The sequence below is a fragment of the Kluyveromyces marxianus genome, chromosome 1, assembly GCF_001417885.1.
Source record: "Kluyveromyces marxianus DMKU3-1042 DNA, complete genome, chromosome 1".
Lineage (NCBI taxonomy): Eukaryota > Fungi > Ascomycota > Saccharomycetes > Saccharomycetales > Saccharomycetaceae > Kluyveromyces > Kluyveromyces marxianus.
The window spans coordinates 502,618-517,269 of record NC_036025.1 but is presented as its reverse complement, the minus strand read 5'-3'; the positions used below and the strand labels follow the sequence as shown (position 1 = coordinate 517,269).

The 14,652-nt window shown below is 41.7% G+C and overlaps 8 protein-coding genes across 8 annotated transcripts; 4 read left to right on the top strand and 4 right to left on the bottom strand.

The window, feature by feature from the left end:
• Positions 1-55: 55 nt before the first annotated feature.
• On the top strand, positions 56-2,170 carry YBP1 (Ybp1p; the record flags this gene model as incomplete). Its single annotated transcript, XM_022819363.1, has 1 exon — positions 56-2,170. One exon carries the CDS (start codon positions 56-58, stop codon positions 2,168-2,170), a length of 2,115 nt encoding a protein of 704 aa, XP_022673780.1.
• A 101-nt stretch (positions 2,171-2,271) lies between these two features.
• On the bottom strand, positions 2,272-4,311 carry HPC2 (Hpc2p; the record flags this gene model as incomplete). Its single annotated transcript, XM_022819351.1, has 2 exons — positions 2,272-3,866; positions 4,299-4,311. 2 exons carry the CDS (start codon positions 4,309-4,311, stop codon positions 2,272-2,274), a joined length of 1,608 nt encoding a protein of 535 aa, XP_022673779.1.
• Positions 4,312-4,394: 83 nt separating this feature from the next.
• Positions 4,395-5,804, top strand: PKP2 (protein kinase PKP2; the record flags this gene model as incomplete). Its single annotated transcript, XM_022819340.1, has 1 exon — positions 4,395-5,804. One exon carries the CDS (start codon positions 4,395-4,397, stop codon positions 5,802-5,804), a length of 1,410 nt encoding a protein of 469 aa, XP_022673778.1.
• Positions 5,805-6,456: 652 nt separating this feature from the next.
• Positions 6,457-6,954, top strand: RAD6 (E2 ubiquitin-conjugating protein RAD6; the record flags this gene model as incomplete). Its single annotated transcript, XM_022819329.1, has 1 exon — positions 6,457-6,954. The coding sequence occupies one exon, from the start codon at positions 6,457-6,459 to the stop codon at positions 6,952-6,954; it is 498 nt and encodes a 165-aa protein (XP_022673777.1).
• Positions 6,955-7,215: 261 nt separating this feature from the next.
• On the bottom strand, positions 7,216-7,770 carry KLMA_10246 (uncharacterized protein; the record flags this gene model as incomplete). The annotated part of the gene is made up of 1 exon (XM_022819318.1): positions 7,216-7,770. One exon carries the CDS (start codon positions 7,768-7,770, stop codon positions 7,216-7,218), a length of 555 nt encoding a protein of 184 aa, XP_022673776.1.
• A 466-nt stretch (positions 7,771-8,236) lies between these two features.
• Positions 8,237-9,772, bottom strand: SDS23 (the record flags this gene model as incomplete). The annotated part of the gene is made up of 1 exon (XM_022819307.1): positions 8,237-9,772. One exon carries the CDS (start codon positions 9,770-9,772, stop codon positions 8,237-8,239), a length of 1,536 nt encoding a protein of 511 aa, XP_022673775.1.
• Positions 9,773-11,681: 1,909 nt separating this feature from the next.
• Positions 11,682-13,115, top strand: OLE1 (stearoyl-CoA 9-desaturase; the record flags this gene model as incomplete). Its single annotated transcript, XM_022819296.1, has 1 exon — positions 11,682-13,115. The coding sequence occupies one exon, from the start codon at positions 11,682-11,684 to the stop codon at positions 13,113-13,115; it is 1,434 nt and encodes a 477-aa protein (XP_022673774.1).
• A 553-nt stretch (positions 13,116-13,668) lies between these two features.
• Positions 13,669-14,499, bottom strand: MET8 (bifunctional precorrin-2 dehydrogenase/sirohydrochlorin ferrochelatase MET8; the record flags this gene model as incomplete). Its single annotated transcript, XM_022819285.1, has 1 exon — positions 13,669-14,499. The coding sequence occupies one exon, from the start codon at positions 14,497-14,499 to the stop codon at positions 13,669-13,671; it is 831 nt and encodes a 276-aa protein (XP_022673773.1).
• Positions 14,500-14,652: the final 153 nt, after the last annotated feature.

Below are 14,652 nucleotides of genomic sequence, written 5' to 3'. Positions count from 1 at the left end.
TGCTCTTTGGATCATTATTATAGTTGTGGTAAACAAGATTACATCTAATTTAATCATGACGCTACCAGAAGAACGTTTTGAAGAGCTTAAGGATAAACTTCTTACGGCCTTTGTCGAGGAGAAAGATGACATGATCACCTTGGTGACAATCATAGACCTTTACTGCGAAGAAATAAACGCCAAGGGCTCCCTAGAGCAGAAAGTGGACTTCTTGAAATTTTTATTAGGGCTTTTGCAACAGAATAAAGATGTTGTTTATGAGATTGGATGGGATTTGCCCAAAATTTTGATCAACTTTATTCATTGGGCCAATAGAAGCGCTGGCTCTTTGGAAGTTTCGAAACAATTACTATGTGCTACTATGAAGTGCTTCAATGAAGTCGCTTTATTTGGTAATGCGAAGGAATGTTTCTTCGCCGGATGCGAGTTGATGAAGTCGATAAAAATTAATGATGAGTCTTTGATACGGTTGATTTTAGAGGAAGAGCCATTAGCTGCAGAGTCAGAAGGCGAGGACGAAAATGAAAGTGAGAGTGAAGAAGGCAATCATGGTGATGCTGACGATGATGAAAAGAAGAAGAAGGAGAAGAAGAAAAGTACTAAAGATAGCAACCTTTCTGAAGAAAGTGACTTATTACGTGATCTGGAAGCTGGAGTTCAGTATTACGGTAGACAGCCACAGGAATTGATTGCAGAGCTAAGATTCCACGCAATCATTGAGTTAATTGGCAGTACTCTAAAGCGTGTCGTTACTTTGTACCCATCAAAGTTCCTCGGTGAGGCAGTCAGCTCACTTGTTCTCTTCATTTCCCATAATAACTCCGAGATGGACGATGCTTTGTTCGCGTTGCGTAGAATATATTCTTTCATCAGAGGTTATATCCCTCCCTCTTCTCCACCAAATGCGAATGAGGAGGTATCTGAAGAAGATTTGAAAAGTATTAAAGATGCAGAAGAGGTGCTTCAAAGGAAACTAATTTGCAACTTGTTAACTATTTCTGCTGCACAGTTGTTAAAAGAAAAAACACTTAATGCTAATGTCAGATATCATAACTCTATTCATCCAGGTTCCGACATGGAAGTCATCAGTGATTACAGCAATATGATTTTGGACATGATATTTAGATATTATCAATTGGCAATTTCGTTCGATATTGATGTCGCCAAAGAGTTCCAGAGACTATGTATTGATGAATCAAAACGGATTTATCGTTCCTTACCAAAGAATGAAGATATAAAATCAGAAGAAGAATTGAAAGAAATCACAAACTTGTCTTACCAATTGGCATATACATATGAAATTGAAAAGGTGGCTAACGTGAAAGAAATTTTGTTACACCCAGCAGGTATCTGCATGTTGTACACGCTCTCGGGAGAGAATAATTTACCAGAGCCTGATATCAAATTGTCAGTGGAAGATGCAATTTACTTGTACTTAAGATTCTGCACCCCTCCCATGCTATCCTCTATATTTGAGAACAAGGCCCTTCAAGATGCTGCTCGCATGTGGGTCCTTTACGCTTTAACCAATAGCTCCGTCACAGAGTCCATGGAATCTTTGAAGAACATTCCTTCTTACTTGGTGTCATTGTTTTTGCAAGTAGAATTATTCCGAGCCTCTCACCAGATATCTGATAGCGTAAGAAAATTGGAGTTTTCGGTGATTACTAGAGTGTTGTGTTTAATGCCTGAGGACTTTGCGTTTAGTTTCATCAAGGACACCTTATTGAGTTGCCCATATGAACAAGCAAAATGTTGCGTTTTGGCAATTTTAAAAGACATGATGATTCGTGGCAAGAGAATACAATCAGAAAATAAAGCGGATGATATAGTCAATGATATGGAGAAACTTCGTATCCAAGATAAGCCTCCTCTCCCAGCTAGACCATATATCTTGATCAACGAAGACAGAATTGCTACATTGCATAGTATCGCCATTCTTTCAATTAATGACTGTGTTATCAGTCCTGAGTCAACAAAATTAAGAACTCTATTGACCTACTTGAACTTCTTTATAACATTCCAGAAAAAGTGGGATCAAGATTTGCTTAAAGAAATATGCGATAAAGTTAACGAACAAATACTAACACAGGATAAGAGCAGCGATGAAATTAGAACCCAGTATCCTCTTATAGAGCATGCTGTGGAATCTATTTCTGCAAAATTTTGAATCAAAATTTACGGGAATAAGGAGAGGTTCAAAGTGACTTCATATAATATATAAGTATATAAATGTATGTAAATTGTACCTTGTAAAACGATGATATTATACTACTTCGGATTTTTTATACCACCTTTCTTCATCGTCCCGTCCACTCTTTGGAAGCTGGCATATTGTCCCTTTTCAATCAATGGACCAAAGTATACAAAGAAACCGTCTCTAGTTGCTGCCCTTTGTTCCTCCCAAAGTAGCTCAGAATCATCGATGAAGGGATCCTCAATATCGTATTTACCGATCCTACTTTTACCCTTCAATGGATGAGGGCGTTTTTTCTTAGGTGATGAGGAGCTATCCTTATTTTTCGTTGAATCAATGGCAGCACCATCTTCTTCATCATCTTCCTCGTCATCGTCGTCATCGTCGTCATCGTCTTCGGCATCATGTTCAACTTCGGCACCGTCTTCACCCTCGTTATCTTCTGCTGCTTCGACATCATCATTCAGATCTACTATTAAATTTCTCTTGGTTTTACTAATTTGTCCACCGTACTTTTCTTGTATCATGTTATAAACGTTGAAGACAACTTGGCCATTTTCATCAAGATATTCATTGCTGGAAACGTCATGCAACGGTATATCCAGGATAACTATTGGTTTTCCATCAACTTCTACAGAAGACAACTTTGGTGACTTAATTGGAGGAGCTGGAACTAGTTTACGAGGAGTTTCAGTCTTCTTTTTCTTACTCTTTTCCTTCTTACTTTCTGCTGTCTCTGAATCTGTAGTTTCTGATTTTACCTTACTATCGTTAGTTACAACTTCCGGAGTATTATTATTTGGTGTTTCAGAAGAGCTTTCTGAATTGGGTTTGGGACTCTCTGATTTAACTTTGGGATCGTTCTTGTTCTTAGCCTCAGGTTTCGCTTTTGAATCTTTTTTACCCTTTGCCGTTGCTTTACTATTCTTGTTTGATTTTGACGCAGATCCTTTGCCATTTTTACTTCCTTGTTTGGTAGCTTTACTAGGGGTTTCTTCTTTTACCTTCGCCTTTGATTTTTGATCTGTTGTTGTACTTGATTTGGAGTTAGAAGTAGCTTTCACTTCGTTGCCTGAAGCAGAATTGGTATCATTAGTAGTGTTTGTTGCAGTTTTGGCAACACTCTGTGGTTGTTGTGCTTGCTGGGAATCCGATCCAGCTTCACTTCCAGGTCTACTGCTTAAAACTGCATCAATATTTGGAGCCAATTTGTTTAGTATTTTATCTTTGTCACCTGAATCGGAGGAACTTTGGAGGCTACTTTGCGATCTATCCAGCTGAACGTTGACTGGTGAATTTGTACGAGCAATAAGAATATCGTTCTTACTTGATTCACTAATATTGGAGGTTCCCGGACGTTGTGAAGGAAGTATCACAGTTGGTGATCTGATAATAGGTTTGGGAGGCTGTGGATCAGACAAGAGTGACGATATCGAGATCTGCTTCTTAATATTATTATGCGATTTACTTAAAGGTGGTGACCGGTTTTTCGCTAATTCTTCTGCAATATTAGGCACCAGCTTCATTTTTTTAGTCGGTGGTTGCTCGCTGTTTAAAGAAGAGTTAGAATTGGAGCTGGGTGCTCTGGATTCCGGTGCCTCAATAACAGATTCTGGCACTGCATTTGCTGCAGGTGCATCCTTTGCATCTTCACTTTTAGTCCCGCTCACTAGTGCAATAATTGATAATTCAAGTATCAGAAATGTTAGTATTAGGTATCAATCAGAATAAAAGATGTTTTCTTCTCAATTATGGAACAAAATACTTACTAATAATGGCTGTGTTGCAAACGTCTAATTTATTCTTACTATGTGTCTTAAGACGTTATTTTCCACCAAAGAAAATAATCGATTTTTTCAAAACACCGGGTATCTTCACTGTCTCAATTTGTACCCGTTTCAAACTGTTATTCTCACCCACTACTTATCTATTTCCTAGATCCAATTCCTTTTTAAACTCCATTATCACTTGTTAGGTAATGATGATCGTTTCACATTTCATTTTGGTTTTCTTGATATCGAAAAATTCAAAGGTTTTTTAAAGGGAAAAGGCACACTAGCGGTTTGCACTTTATCAACTAGTGGAGAGTGATGTGATCAACGGTTTGGATTCATTTTTTTGGTAAGGAAAAGGTAAGTTCCATTATCTCTCGAGTATCTAGAAGAACCAGAGGGACCAGGAATCCACTACATCAGAAATGTCTAAAAGGAGTATTAAGAAAGTGTTAGATGTTTCCCAGATGCCTGATTTCTCACGGTATTCTCCAACGAAGTCCATCAACGAACTTGCTCCATATATTTCCAAGACCTTGAGTGCGTATCCTTCAGAGTCCAAGTACATCAACCAACAACATTACTATCATAATGAAAATGTGTTGGTTGAAAAGTATTTGCCTAAGCAACCACATCCAATGTCGTTGAAGCAATTGGCGCAGTATTACGATGACTCAAGCAAATTAACAAGGCAAAAAATTTTAAACTCGGGAAAGTTTGTCAAGGAAGAGCTGTGCGTCCGTATTGCGCACAAGATAAACCGTCTACAGAATCTACCATTCAACTTGGTGAATAACTTCCATTTTAACCAAGTGTATGAGTCCTACTATAACATTTTTGAAAGGTTCAGGAAATTCCCGGAAATCAAAGATGAGGAGACAAATCTACAGTTTGCGAAGTTTTTGCATGCGATCCTATCTGATTTCAACTCGTTGAACTTGCCGCATTTGATCATGGGCGCTTTGGAGTCCTGTATACTGGACCTCTACCCTCAGGACAAGATGGACCAACTCATTTCAGAATTATTGAGAGCGCGTATTAGTCGAAGGTTAATTGTGGAAGAGCACTTGAGTATGACGTCTAACTACTTGAGCGGTAGGAAGGAGAATATGCTAGTCTTGGGTGATATTTTTCAGAAATGTAGCGCAAAGGCATATTTGCACGACGCCAGAACTATGTGTGAAGCGTACATGAAGAACATGTATTTTGATGGTATCAAGATGCCCCAGTTGATTCTCCACGGTGACACGGACTTGGAATTCTATTTCCTACCGTCGCACCTCAAATTCCTTCTAGGAGAGATATTACGGAATAAATACGAGGCAACGGTGAAAGAGACAATTCGTTTGGGGCTCGATGAAGCTCCTCCAATCGTCGTAACAATCATCGAAAATGATCAGAGCTATCTTTTCAGAATCAGTGATCGTGCTGGAGGCGTTCCCTATCCAGATAAGCTGATATGGTCCTTTGGGAAGTCACAAGAGCTGGCGACGCAATCGCTAGCAAACTTCCACCATCTACCGGGGCTTCAGAGAGAGTCATTGTACGATTCTTCTTCACAGGTTATGGAACGCTACACACAAACGTCACTAGATCACATGACAGAGACTAACTTGAAAAAGGGTAGGTTTAAATTCGAGAAACCGTTGATTGATCTTCTCCAACGTTCGCCAAGATACAAACTCGGCATTGGCCTTGCATTGTGTAAGGTGTACGCCGAGTATTGGAATGGTGATTTAACCGTTCATTCGATCCAGGGCTACGGGACTGACACTGTCTTAAAGTTGGGTAACTTAATGACCAACACTGACAGGCTCCAATTAGATAGGGTATAGTAGTCGATATAGCGATAATTTTATCAGTAGAGTAGTGGTACTAGTGGTGGTAGTAGTAGTGGTGGTGGTGCATCCACTGGGTTAAAGGGTCCCGCCCGGTGTAAGTGCCAAACGCGCACGGTACGCTTTTCGGTGTTCCTTTTGTGGTCACGTGTACTTACCCGCACAATCTACTATTCGCCACATTCCCAGAGATTCTGAAAGACGATCGAGAATTGAAGACTTACACAATCAGTACATCAAACAGTAAGGAAGTTAGTTGAGAGTGGGTCATTGAGAGTTGTTTTGGGGTTGAATTTTGGTGTAGATAAAATAGATTATAAACCGACAAAAGTTTAGTAGTAGTTAATTTGGTTTTATTTGTGTCATTTGTTTTGAGAATAAGCATCGCTTTGAAAAGATACCAATAAAGAAACTTAAACTACGACATTTATAAGACAGCGTGATATACAAACCGGAGGAGGTATAATAGTATAGAGCAGCAATATTTGATATCTAGTGTGGATATTTAAATTCCCTATTGAGATATATTAAACATAGTACGGACACGACGGTGATTAAAGTGAATTTTAGAAGCTTATAAAAAGTCCAGTTAAGGGATTATTAGCACATAATTAACACATACAGTATTTGCACTATTGACCTATAAAGGATGTCTACGCCGGCTAGGAGGAGGTTAATGAGAGATTTCAAAAGAATGAAGGAGGATTCTCCGCCAGGGGTATCGGCATCGCCGTTGCCCGACAATGTCATGATTTGGAATGCGATGATTATCGGACCAGCAGATACGCCGTACGAGGACGGTACATTTAGATTATTATTGGAGTTCGATGAGGAGTATCCTAACAAGCCACCTCATGTCAAATTTTTAAGTGAAATGTTCCATCCCAATGTATATGCGAACGGTGAGATATGTTTGGATATTCTTCAGAATCGATGGACTCCGACTTATGACGTTGCCTCTATTCTAACGTCCATCCAATCTTTATTCAACGACCCTAACCCAGCATCTCCTGCAAATGTGGAGGCTGCCACATTATTCCAGGACCATAAATCTCAGTACGTTAAACGTGTCAAGGAAACTGTTGAAAAATCATGGGAGGACGATATGGAAGATATGGCTGACGAGGACGATGAGGATGACAATTGAAGCAGAGAATTTCAAGAAATCAAGAAAACTGCAATATATCATTGCAACATATGAGGGCTGGGCGCGCCGAGAGACGACTTTGCAAGAAAGAAAAAAAAAACTCGATAGCTTAACTATAATATACAAGTTGTTCTGTTTCTATTTGTTTTCCCTTTCAAATTGACTTATATCAAACAATTAAATTAACATTGATAAATATACCTATATTGTATATTCAGTACCTAGATAATATACCCAAATCCGTTTCCGATTTCACCACATTCATACGGTCAATGCTATAAGTGTGATTATTGATGCAAATGCGCCTACTGATATTGTTAATGGATCCAACCTTCTTTTTTTCTTGTCCCATTGAATTCTATCTTCGGAACAGAGTACTATTGGGTTGACAGTCTTCAATTTTTTGGTTGAGTTTGGTGCAGCTACAGTAGCCTTCTGGTCCCATTGGATATCGTTAGGTTTTAGCTTGTTGAAGTCTCTTCTGGGACCCCAGGTCCCATATCCTAGTAGATACCAAACCCGTTTTTCTTGCATGGGCAGAGATTTCCAAGGTAGATGAGCCTTTGTATCTAGATGATGTTTGAGCACATTGAGGTTATTGGAAGTCCATTTATCAAAGGGAACATTGGAATATGTTATATCATCTAATAGAGGCTTCAATTGCTCGTATTGGTCTTCCAAAGTAGTGTCATCAAAGTTATCCGAAAGCGTGAATTGAGAAACCAACGCACTTAGTGTAGGTTGTGGTGCTTGGGTAGCAGGGGACAAACGTCTGGCCTGGCGCTGTAGTAGTGATTTTGGAACTTGGCGAGACATTGTATGTACAGTTGTGGTCAGTATTTGGTAATCCGGTAAGTTGCCTGCCTGCTGCGTATTTGTTTTAGCCAGGTGGATCAGTGCGATGACATTGATTAGTCTCTAGACATTTTGAATTCCGCATTTAATTTTTTTTTTTTTTTTTTTTTTTTTTATTTTCATTCACAAACCATATACAGATGTGTAAGTATAGTATGCGTAAGTATAGTATACCTAGCATAGCGCATAGCAGCACATAACTGGTCAAGGGAGAAGTATGGTTTACTAGAATTAGAACTTACTGTTATAGATAATGGATATAATAATATGTAGTATATATACATATAGATGGACACCTTTTATCCACATGCCAGTGATAAGATGACGACACTAGTTGAGATGCAGAGAGAGAGAGAGAAATAAATAACGGTTGAGGGACCATAGACTTTGGAGGGAGAAAAAAAAAAAAATAGAATTTCCAATGGCATCATACGATACTTCCTCTTTGTCTTCTTGCAGTTAGCGGGTCGACTTGTTTGAACTCTGTCTGGTGTCTTGCTAGCAAGCCCAAGATATCAGTCAAAGAGACGACACCGATCAATTTACCGGAGCGTTTATCCTTTTCACTATCTACCGGAGTATCGCCAGAAGGCTGTACGATCCACAATCTGTGAGCCTTTGTAGCGACTAGTTTTGCGATTGTTCTTGCCAAGGAGGAGGTTGGATACACGTGGAAGATAGGGAAAGAGTCCTTACCCATTTCGATACCTCTCTTGTCTAGGATGACGCTGATGAAGTGCAAGCAGGTGTTCTGCAAGAGCGGGTACTGGGAGGTTCTGGTGATGTGTTTGACGTCTGTTACGGAGATGTTCCCCAAGAGGTTGCCCTGGTGGTCTATTACTGCGATGGAGGAAATACGTTCCGTGTGCATCTTGAAGAGGGCCATGATCAACAATTCGTCGCCCTGGATGGAGATAATTCTTGATTGCCTTGTAGTTGGTTTTGCGTGAGTGTCTAATACGCCAATCTTGAGGTCTTTCAACGTCTTTTGGAACAGGTGTTCCAAGTTCTGGAACGATCTGGCGTTGTCCCAGAGGTACTTGATCAGTCTGCGCTGCGATAGGATACCTTTAATCTTTGTATTTTCCTGGTTGGTGATGGCGACTCTGTGGACACCAGATCCAAGGATCATCATTGCGGTGGACAAGTTTTCTTGCTCGGGCAATTTGTAGAAGGGGTTTTTCGGGGTGAGCTTGACGATTTCTCCGACGGGGACCGGTTGTCCCAGCTGGCACTGTCTGGTGACTTCTGCGTTGTTTACGGTGATCTTGTTGAGTACCAAGAGCAAGTACGAGTTCAAGTCGTTGTAGTCGAAGGTGAGACAGTCCATGTCGTCTGGGAACTTTTCGACGGGCAACGACGTCAAGTTGTGTTTGACCAAGGTGTTGAACGCCTCTTCGACGGACATCGATCCGTTGATGAAGATCAATTTGTTTTGTTCGATGAGCTGCGACAAGGGGATGAGCTGCCACTTGGTGGTGTGGATTCTCGAGAGCTGGGTGTCGAAGGACGATTCTGAGTTGGTACGCGACACAGTGTGCGAATCGAGGGCTGAGAGGGCCGGTGAGGGGGACATGAATGCGTTCGCCTGTTGCTGCTGCTGCTGCTGTTGTTGTTGGTATTCCGGGAGAGAGTTTTCTACGCCTGCGGCTGCGGCTTGCTGGTGCAAACTGGCGAGACTCGTCGCGCTGGTGCTGCTGATACCGCTGCTGATACTATCGATGTCGTTCCCGTTGAGACCTGGGCTCATGTTTGGGTTTGAATTTGAATTGTTGATTAGACTTGGATTCGAAGCGGAAGTCAAACTGATATTTGGCGCAATTCCGTTCGTACCTGCGCTCAGATTACCGTTCGAGGGTCCTGAAGCCAGGCTATTATTCGTGTTGGCATTGGGAGGCGTGGACAAAAGTTCCACGATTGACACATGTCTACTGCTGGAAGCACTTGAGCTGGACGATTGCATCTTTATATTGAATAAATATTTTTCTTCTGAACTCGAACTTGAACTCGTTTACGTAGTAGAAAGTACAACTTTGGATGCTTTGTAGCCTGTACTAATTTAGCTGCTGTAACTAATTTCCGAAGTTACGATAATACAGGAGGGGCCTAGGGGAAACTTTGAATGGTAGAACTCACTCAAGGGATTGTACTGTGTGGGACCTGAGGGTGTGCTAGTGTCGATGAACCTTGTGGAGGGGCACTGTGAAGTCAAGCGAAGTGATGTGATGTGATGTGCTTATGAAACTTACAAAAAGACGAAGCAAGACCCTCTTTTCCTTAGTAGAAAAAGGCATATAGAGAGAGAGAAAGAAAAAAAAAAATGACTACAAGCAAAATTGCAAATAATTGATTGTGAAGAAAGAAGAAAGAGCGAAAAACGAAAAACTGGAAAAACTGGAAAAAAGCGGGTACCGGTGGGAGAGACAAGAGTGGTGTAGCAGCACAGCAGCACATGGCTGGCAGATGGCTAGCACATGGCATGGGAGAGGAGGGAAGTGGGTAGTAATGATGTTGGTGGGTGAGTGTTCGGGCCGGCTTTTCCATGGAATAGGGGAGACGAGGGAAGACGAGGGGAGGGGAGGGGAACGGAAAAGAAACGGCAGGCCGGCAGGCCCGCGTCATGGTGTACGAGGGCCTGCGATCTGGGGAAAGGTAGAACACGCTAGAGTAGAACACAGTAGATAGACAAATAGACAGACAAATAGACAGACAAATAGACAATTACGAAAGGAAACGGGAGGAAGAAAGAACAAAAAAAAAAAAAAAAAAAAAAAAAGGGGGACAGTTCCCCGGGGGGCGGCGGGCGACAATCGTCGTTCCGGGGCGGTACTAAGTTACCCGGGGGCACAACATTACCCGGGCGTACGTCGTTACCCGGAGACCCATGTTACCCGGCTGACCCCTGTTACCCGAATATACAAGATCCTTCTGTTTGTTGTGTCACGTGACCACTGGTACCAGCCTCCTTTATTTATTTTTTTTTTTCCCTTCCCTCTCCCTCTTCCTTCCCTCCAGCAAAAAGAAATACCATTTGTTGGATTTCTCTGGATTGGAACTGGGATTGCCTCCCCCCCCCAAAAAACGTCTGAGATCGGCGCTTCCTGCGCACCAAACACAACAGCAATGGCCACGGCCACGCCATGCCGTTCCCAACACAATCCGCTCGCTATACGACACACAGTCAACAGTCTGCTGATTCAAATGTCGAACGATTCCCACCAATCTCATTCTCCCCCGATACACCTGCCACACGTACGTACATCACCTCCCCTTTCAGCCTTTCAGCCTTGGGTGATGCCTGTCACACCTGGCCCTGCCTTTGCCTGCCTTTGGCTCTTCAGAATTGTTGAAAAATGAAATATCGTCTTTAAGATTCCCCTGCGCCCATCTCTAAGCGCGAAAATTGAAAACCAAAACAAAACCACAACAATTTCACACATCCCAACCTTCGCTCTTTTTTTTTTTTTTTTTTTTCTTCTTTCCTTCCCTATGCTCTGCTCTGCTCTGCTCTGTCTGGCTTCTTTCTTGATTGGGTTTTGTAAAACAGCATTTTTTTTTTTTTTTTTCGGGCATTACAGGACAAAAAGCATATATATTTAATTATATATATTTATATATATATATAAGAGAAGAGCTGACGAGGCATTAAAGTTGGTTTGGGATAGATCAGATTTGGGTTTGTATATCTTGTGTAAGAAAAACCAAATAACCAAGGACTAACTAATCCGGGGCTAGCTGGAAGTAAAGGATAGATTTGATTTCAAGAAAGAAAGCAAAAAACAGGCTTGCTACTGCTAGTGAATAATTGGTATTTCGGAAAAGTGCCAATAGGAATAGAATAGAATAGAATAGGAATAATCATAACAAATACCATGGAGCAAGTGGATTTGGTTAGTGCCAACATGTTGGCCGCAGGGGCCAACAAGAAATCCGTTCGTGTTGTGAACGGGTTGGGTAAGCTGATGGGGTCCAAGGATATGGTGAATGTGGACTTCGAAGCAGACTCGAACATGGACTATCTTTTGGAACAGGACAAGAAGGATAAGGAGAAATACAAGAACAGGAAGCACATCAGTGAGATGCCATGGACGGTAAATAACTGGCACTTGCATTTGAACTGGTTGAACTTGACTCTTGTGGTGTTCATTCCATTGGTTGGTTTGTACTATGCGCTTTCGGGCCGTGTGCCATTGAAGCTCGAAGTGCTCATCTTCGCTATGATCTACTACTGTTTCGGTGGTGTTTCCATCACTGCTGGTTACCACAGATTGTGGGCTCACAGATCTTACTCGGCCCACTGGCCATTGCGTTTGTTCTTTGCTGTTTTCGGTGCTGCCAGTATCGAGGGTTCCATCAAATGGTGGGGTCACTCGCACAGAATCCACCACCGTTACACAGACACCGTTAGAGACCCATACGACGCCAGGCGTGGTCTATGGTACTCCCACATGGGCTGGATGTTGTTGAAGCCAAACCCAAAGCACAGAGCTAGAGCCGATATCGCCGACTTGGTGGACGATTGGATTGTCCGCTGGCAACACAGAAACTTCATCCCAATCATGATCTTCTCCGCATTCATCCTGCCCGCTATGTTCTGCCACTACATGTGGAACGACTTCTGGGGTGGTTTGGTGTACGCCGGTATCTTGAGAGCTTCCGCCATCCAACAGGCTACTTTCTGCATCAACTCGTTGGCCCACTACTTGGGTGACCAACCTTTCGACGACAGAAGAACCCCAAGAGACAACTGGATCACCGCTTTGGTCACCTTCGGTGAAGGTTACCACAACTTCCACCACGAGTTCCCAACTGACTACCGTAACGCCATCAAATGGTACCAATACGACCCTACCAAGGTAATCATCTACATGACCTCCTTGTTCGGCTTGTCCTACGACTTGAAGAAGTTCTCCCAAAACGCTATCCAACAAGGTTTGGTCCAACAACAACAAAAGAAGTTGGACCGTGCCAGATCCAAGTTGAACTGGGGTTCTCCATTGTCCCAACTACCAGTATGGGAAAAGAGCGAGTTCCTCGAACACTTGAAGGAAAACAGTGGCTTGGTCGTCATCTCCGGTATCGTCCATGACGTTAGCGGTTACATCACAGAGCACCCTGGTGGTGAAACTTTGCTCCAGGCTTCTTTGGGTAAGGATGCTACTAAAGCATTCAACGGTGGTGTCTACTTGCACTCTAACGCCGCCCACAACATCCTGGCTACAATGAGAGTCGCTGTCGTTAAGGACAACGTTGACCAAGCGGCCAAATTCGCTGCCAGAAGGGGCGAAGTCTACGAAAAGAAATAGAAATAGAGAAAACGAACGAACGATAACAACAATACACAGTACTACTACTACTCTCTTTTTTTTTTTTCCTTTTTTCTTTGTTCTTTCCTAAACCAACAACATATCCCTGGAATATGAAGGAAGCGGAGGAGCTCAGGGAGGTCCTTTCCTCTCCTTTCCTCTCTCTCTCTCTCTTGACTTTTATTCCAAATTTATTTTGATGAAACAACTATTACTTTACTGTACTGGAATCCAAATCAAAAAGAATCTTCCCCAAAAAAAAAGAATTATTTTTAAAGATGTTAGGTCATGGCGAACCTAATCAAAGTGAATGAAAAAAAAACAACCCTATCAGCTCTCAATACTACTTATTACCGTTTGCTTGCTGTCGGTTTTGATTCGGGTGGCTATGATTTTATTATCTCTATACTTCTCTACAACTTTTTTACCTTTACCTTAAATTATTTAAAGCCTTTTATAAATATATATATCTTTTTTTTATATTAATTATCACTTTTATTGTTTGCATCAAACTTACTTACTTACTTACTTACTTACTTACTTACTTCCTACTCTAGGCGATACTAAGCTGCCCCAAATTTTGGGTCTCATCGTCAATTAACGTTTCCTCCGGAATCTTGTCCAAATTAACCTCTTTGCTCTTGATCATTGATTGGAAAAGAGCAATGACTTTCTTTACGTCTAGTCTATAGCATTGCGTCCCGAATTTATCCGTAAGTGCCTTAAGCCACTCCATTCGGAATTTGATCAATTGCGCCCTGTCGTCATCGAAGGCAGAAACATATTCTTCAGATATTTTCCTCACTTGCTCACGTACATCGTTCAATTTTTCAACACATTCCTTCACAGGCCACTCACCATATGTTTTCATTAGTTCCTTCTTGAATAGTGCCGTGAACCGCGGCGACATGCCCTCGCTACTGATCATTATCGATAATCCGTACTTCTCATCGCCTAACCTTAAATTCGCCCCGAAATAAAAATCACATAACGGCGGTTGATCTGCTACATTGCATAGCGTTCCAGTACCCAATTTCAACTTGGTCATTTGGTAAATATTTCTACTGAGCTCAAGGTCCGGCAAACACGTGAACACCATGTGGAACCCGCAGGGTTTCTCCAAATCCTCTATCGATTGTGCCTGGTTGTTACCATACATTACCAAATCATCTTCTTTGAACGGCCTTGCTAGGTACTTGTAAATTTGGCCCACCTCGTATTTCTCATTATCCACTAACGTAGCTAGTTTTGGATGTATCTCTGGTGATACAATTGTCAATTTGCACTTGGTTGGCAATAGCTTCAACACTCTAGTATAACCGACTTCTCCGCAACCTACTAGCAATACATGTTTACCTTCTAGTTTGTGGCTCAATTGAAGCATAGCTAACGTGTCTTGGCCCCAGTTCTTAATCAAAACTTACCTTTCAGATCATAACTTAGTTTATAACAAGGAAAAGACTCTATTCTCCGCTGAGATCTCTTGTCTTTTATATAAACTGTGTCTATTCAATGCATATCGCATACTATATATTCG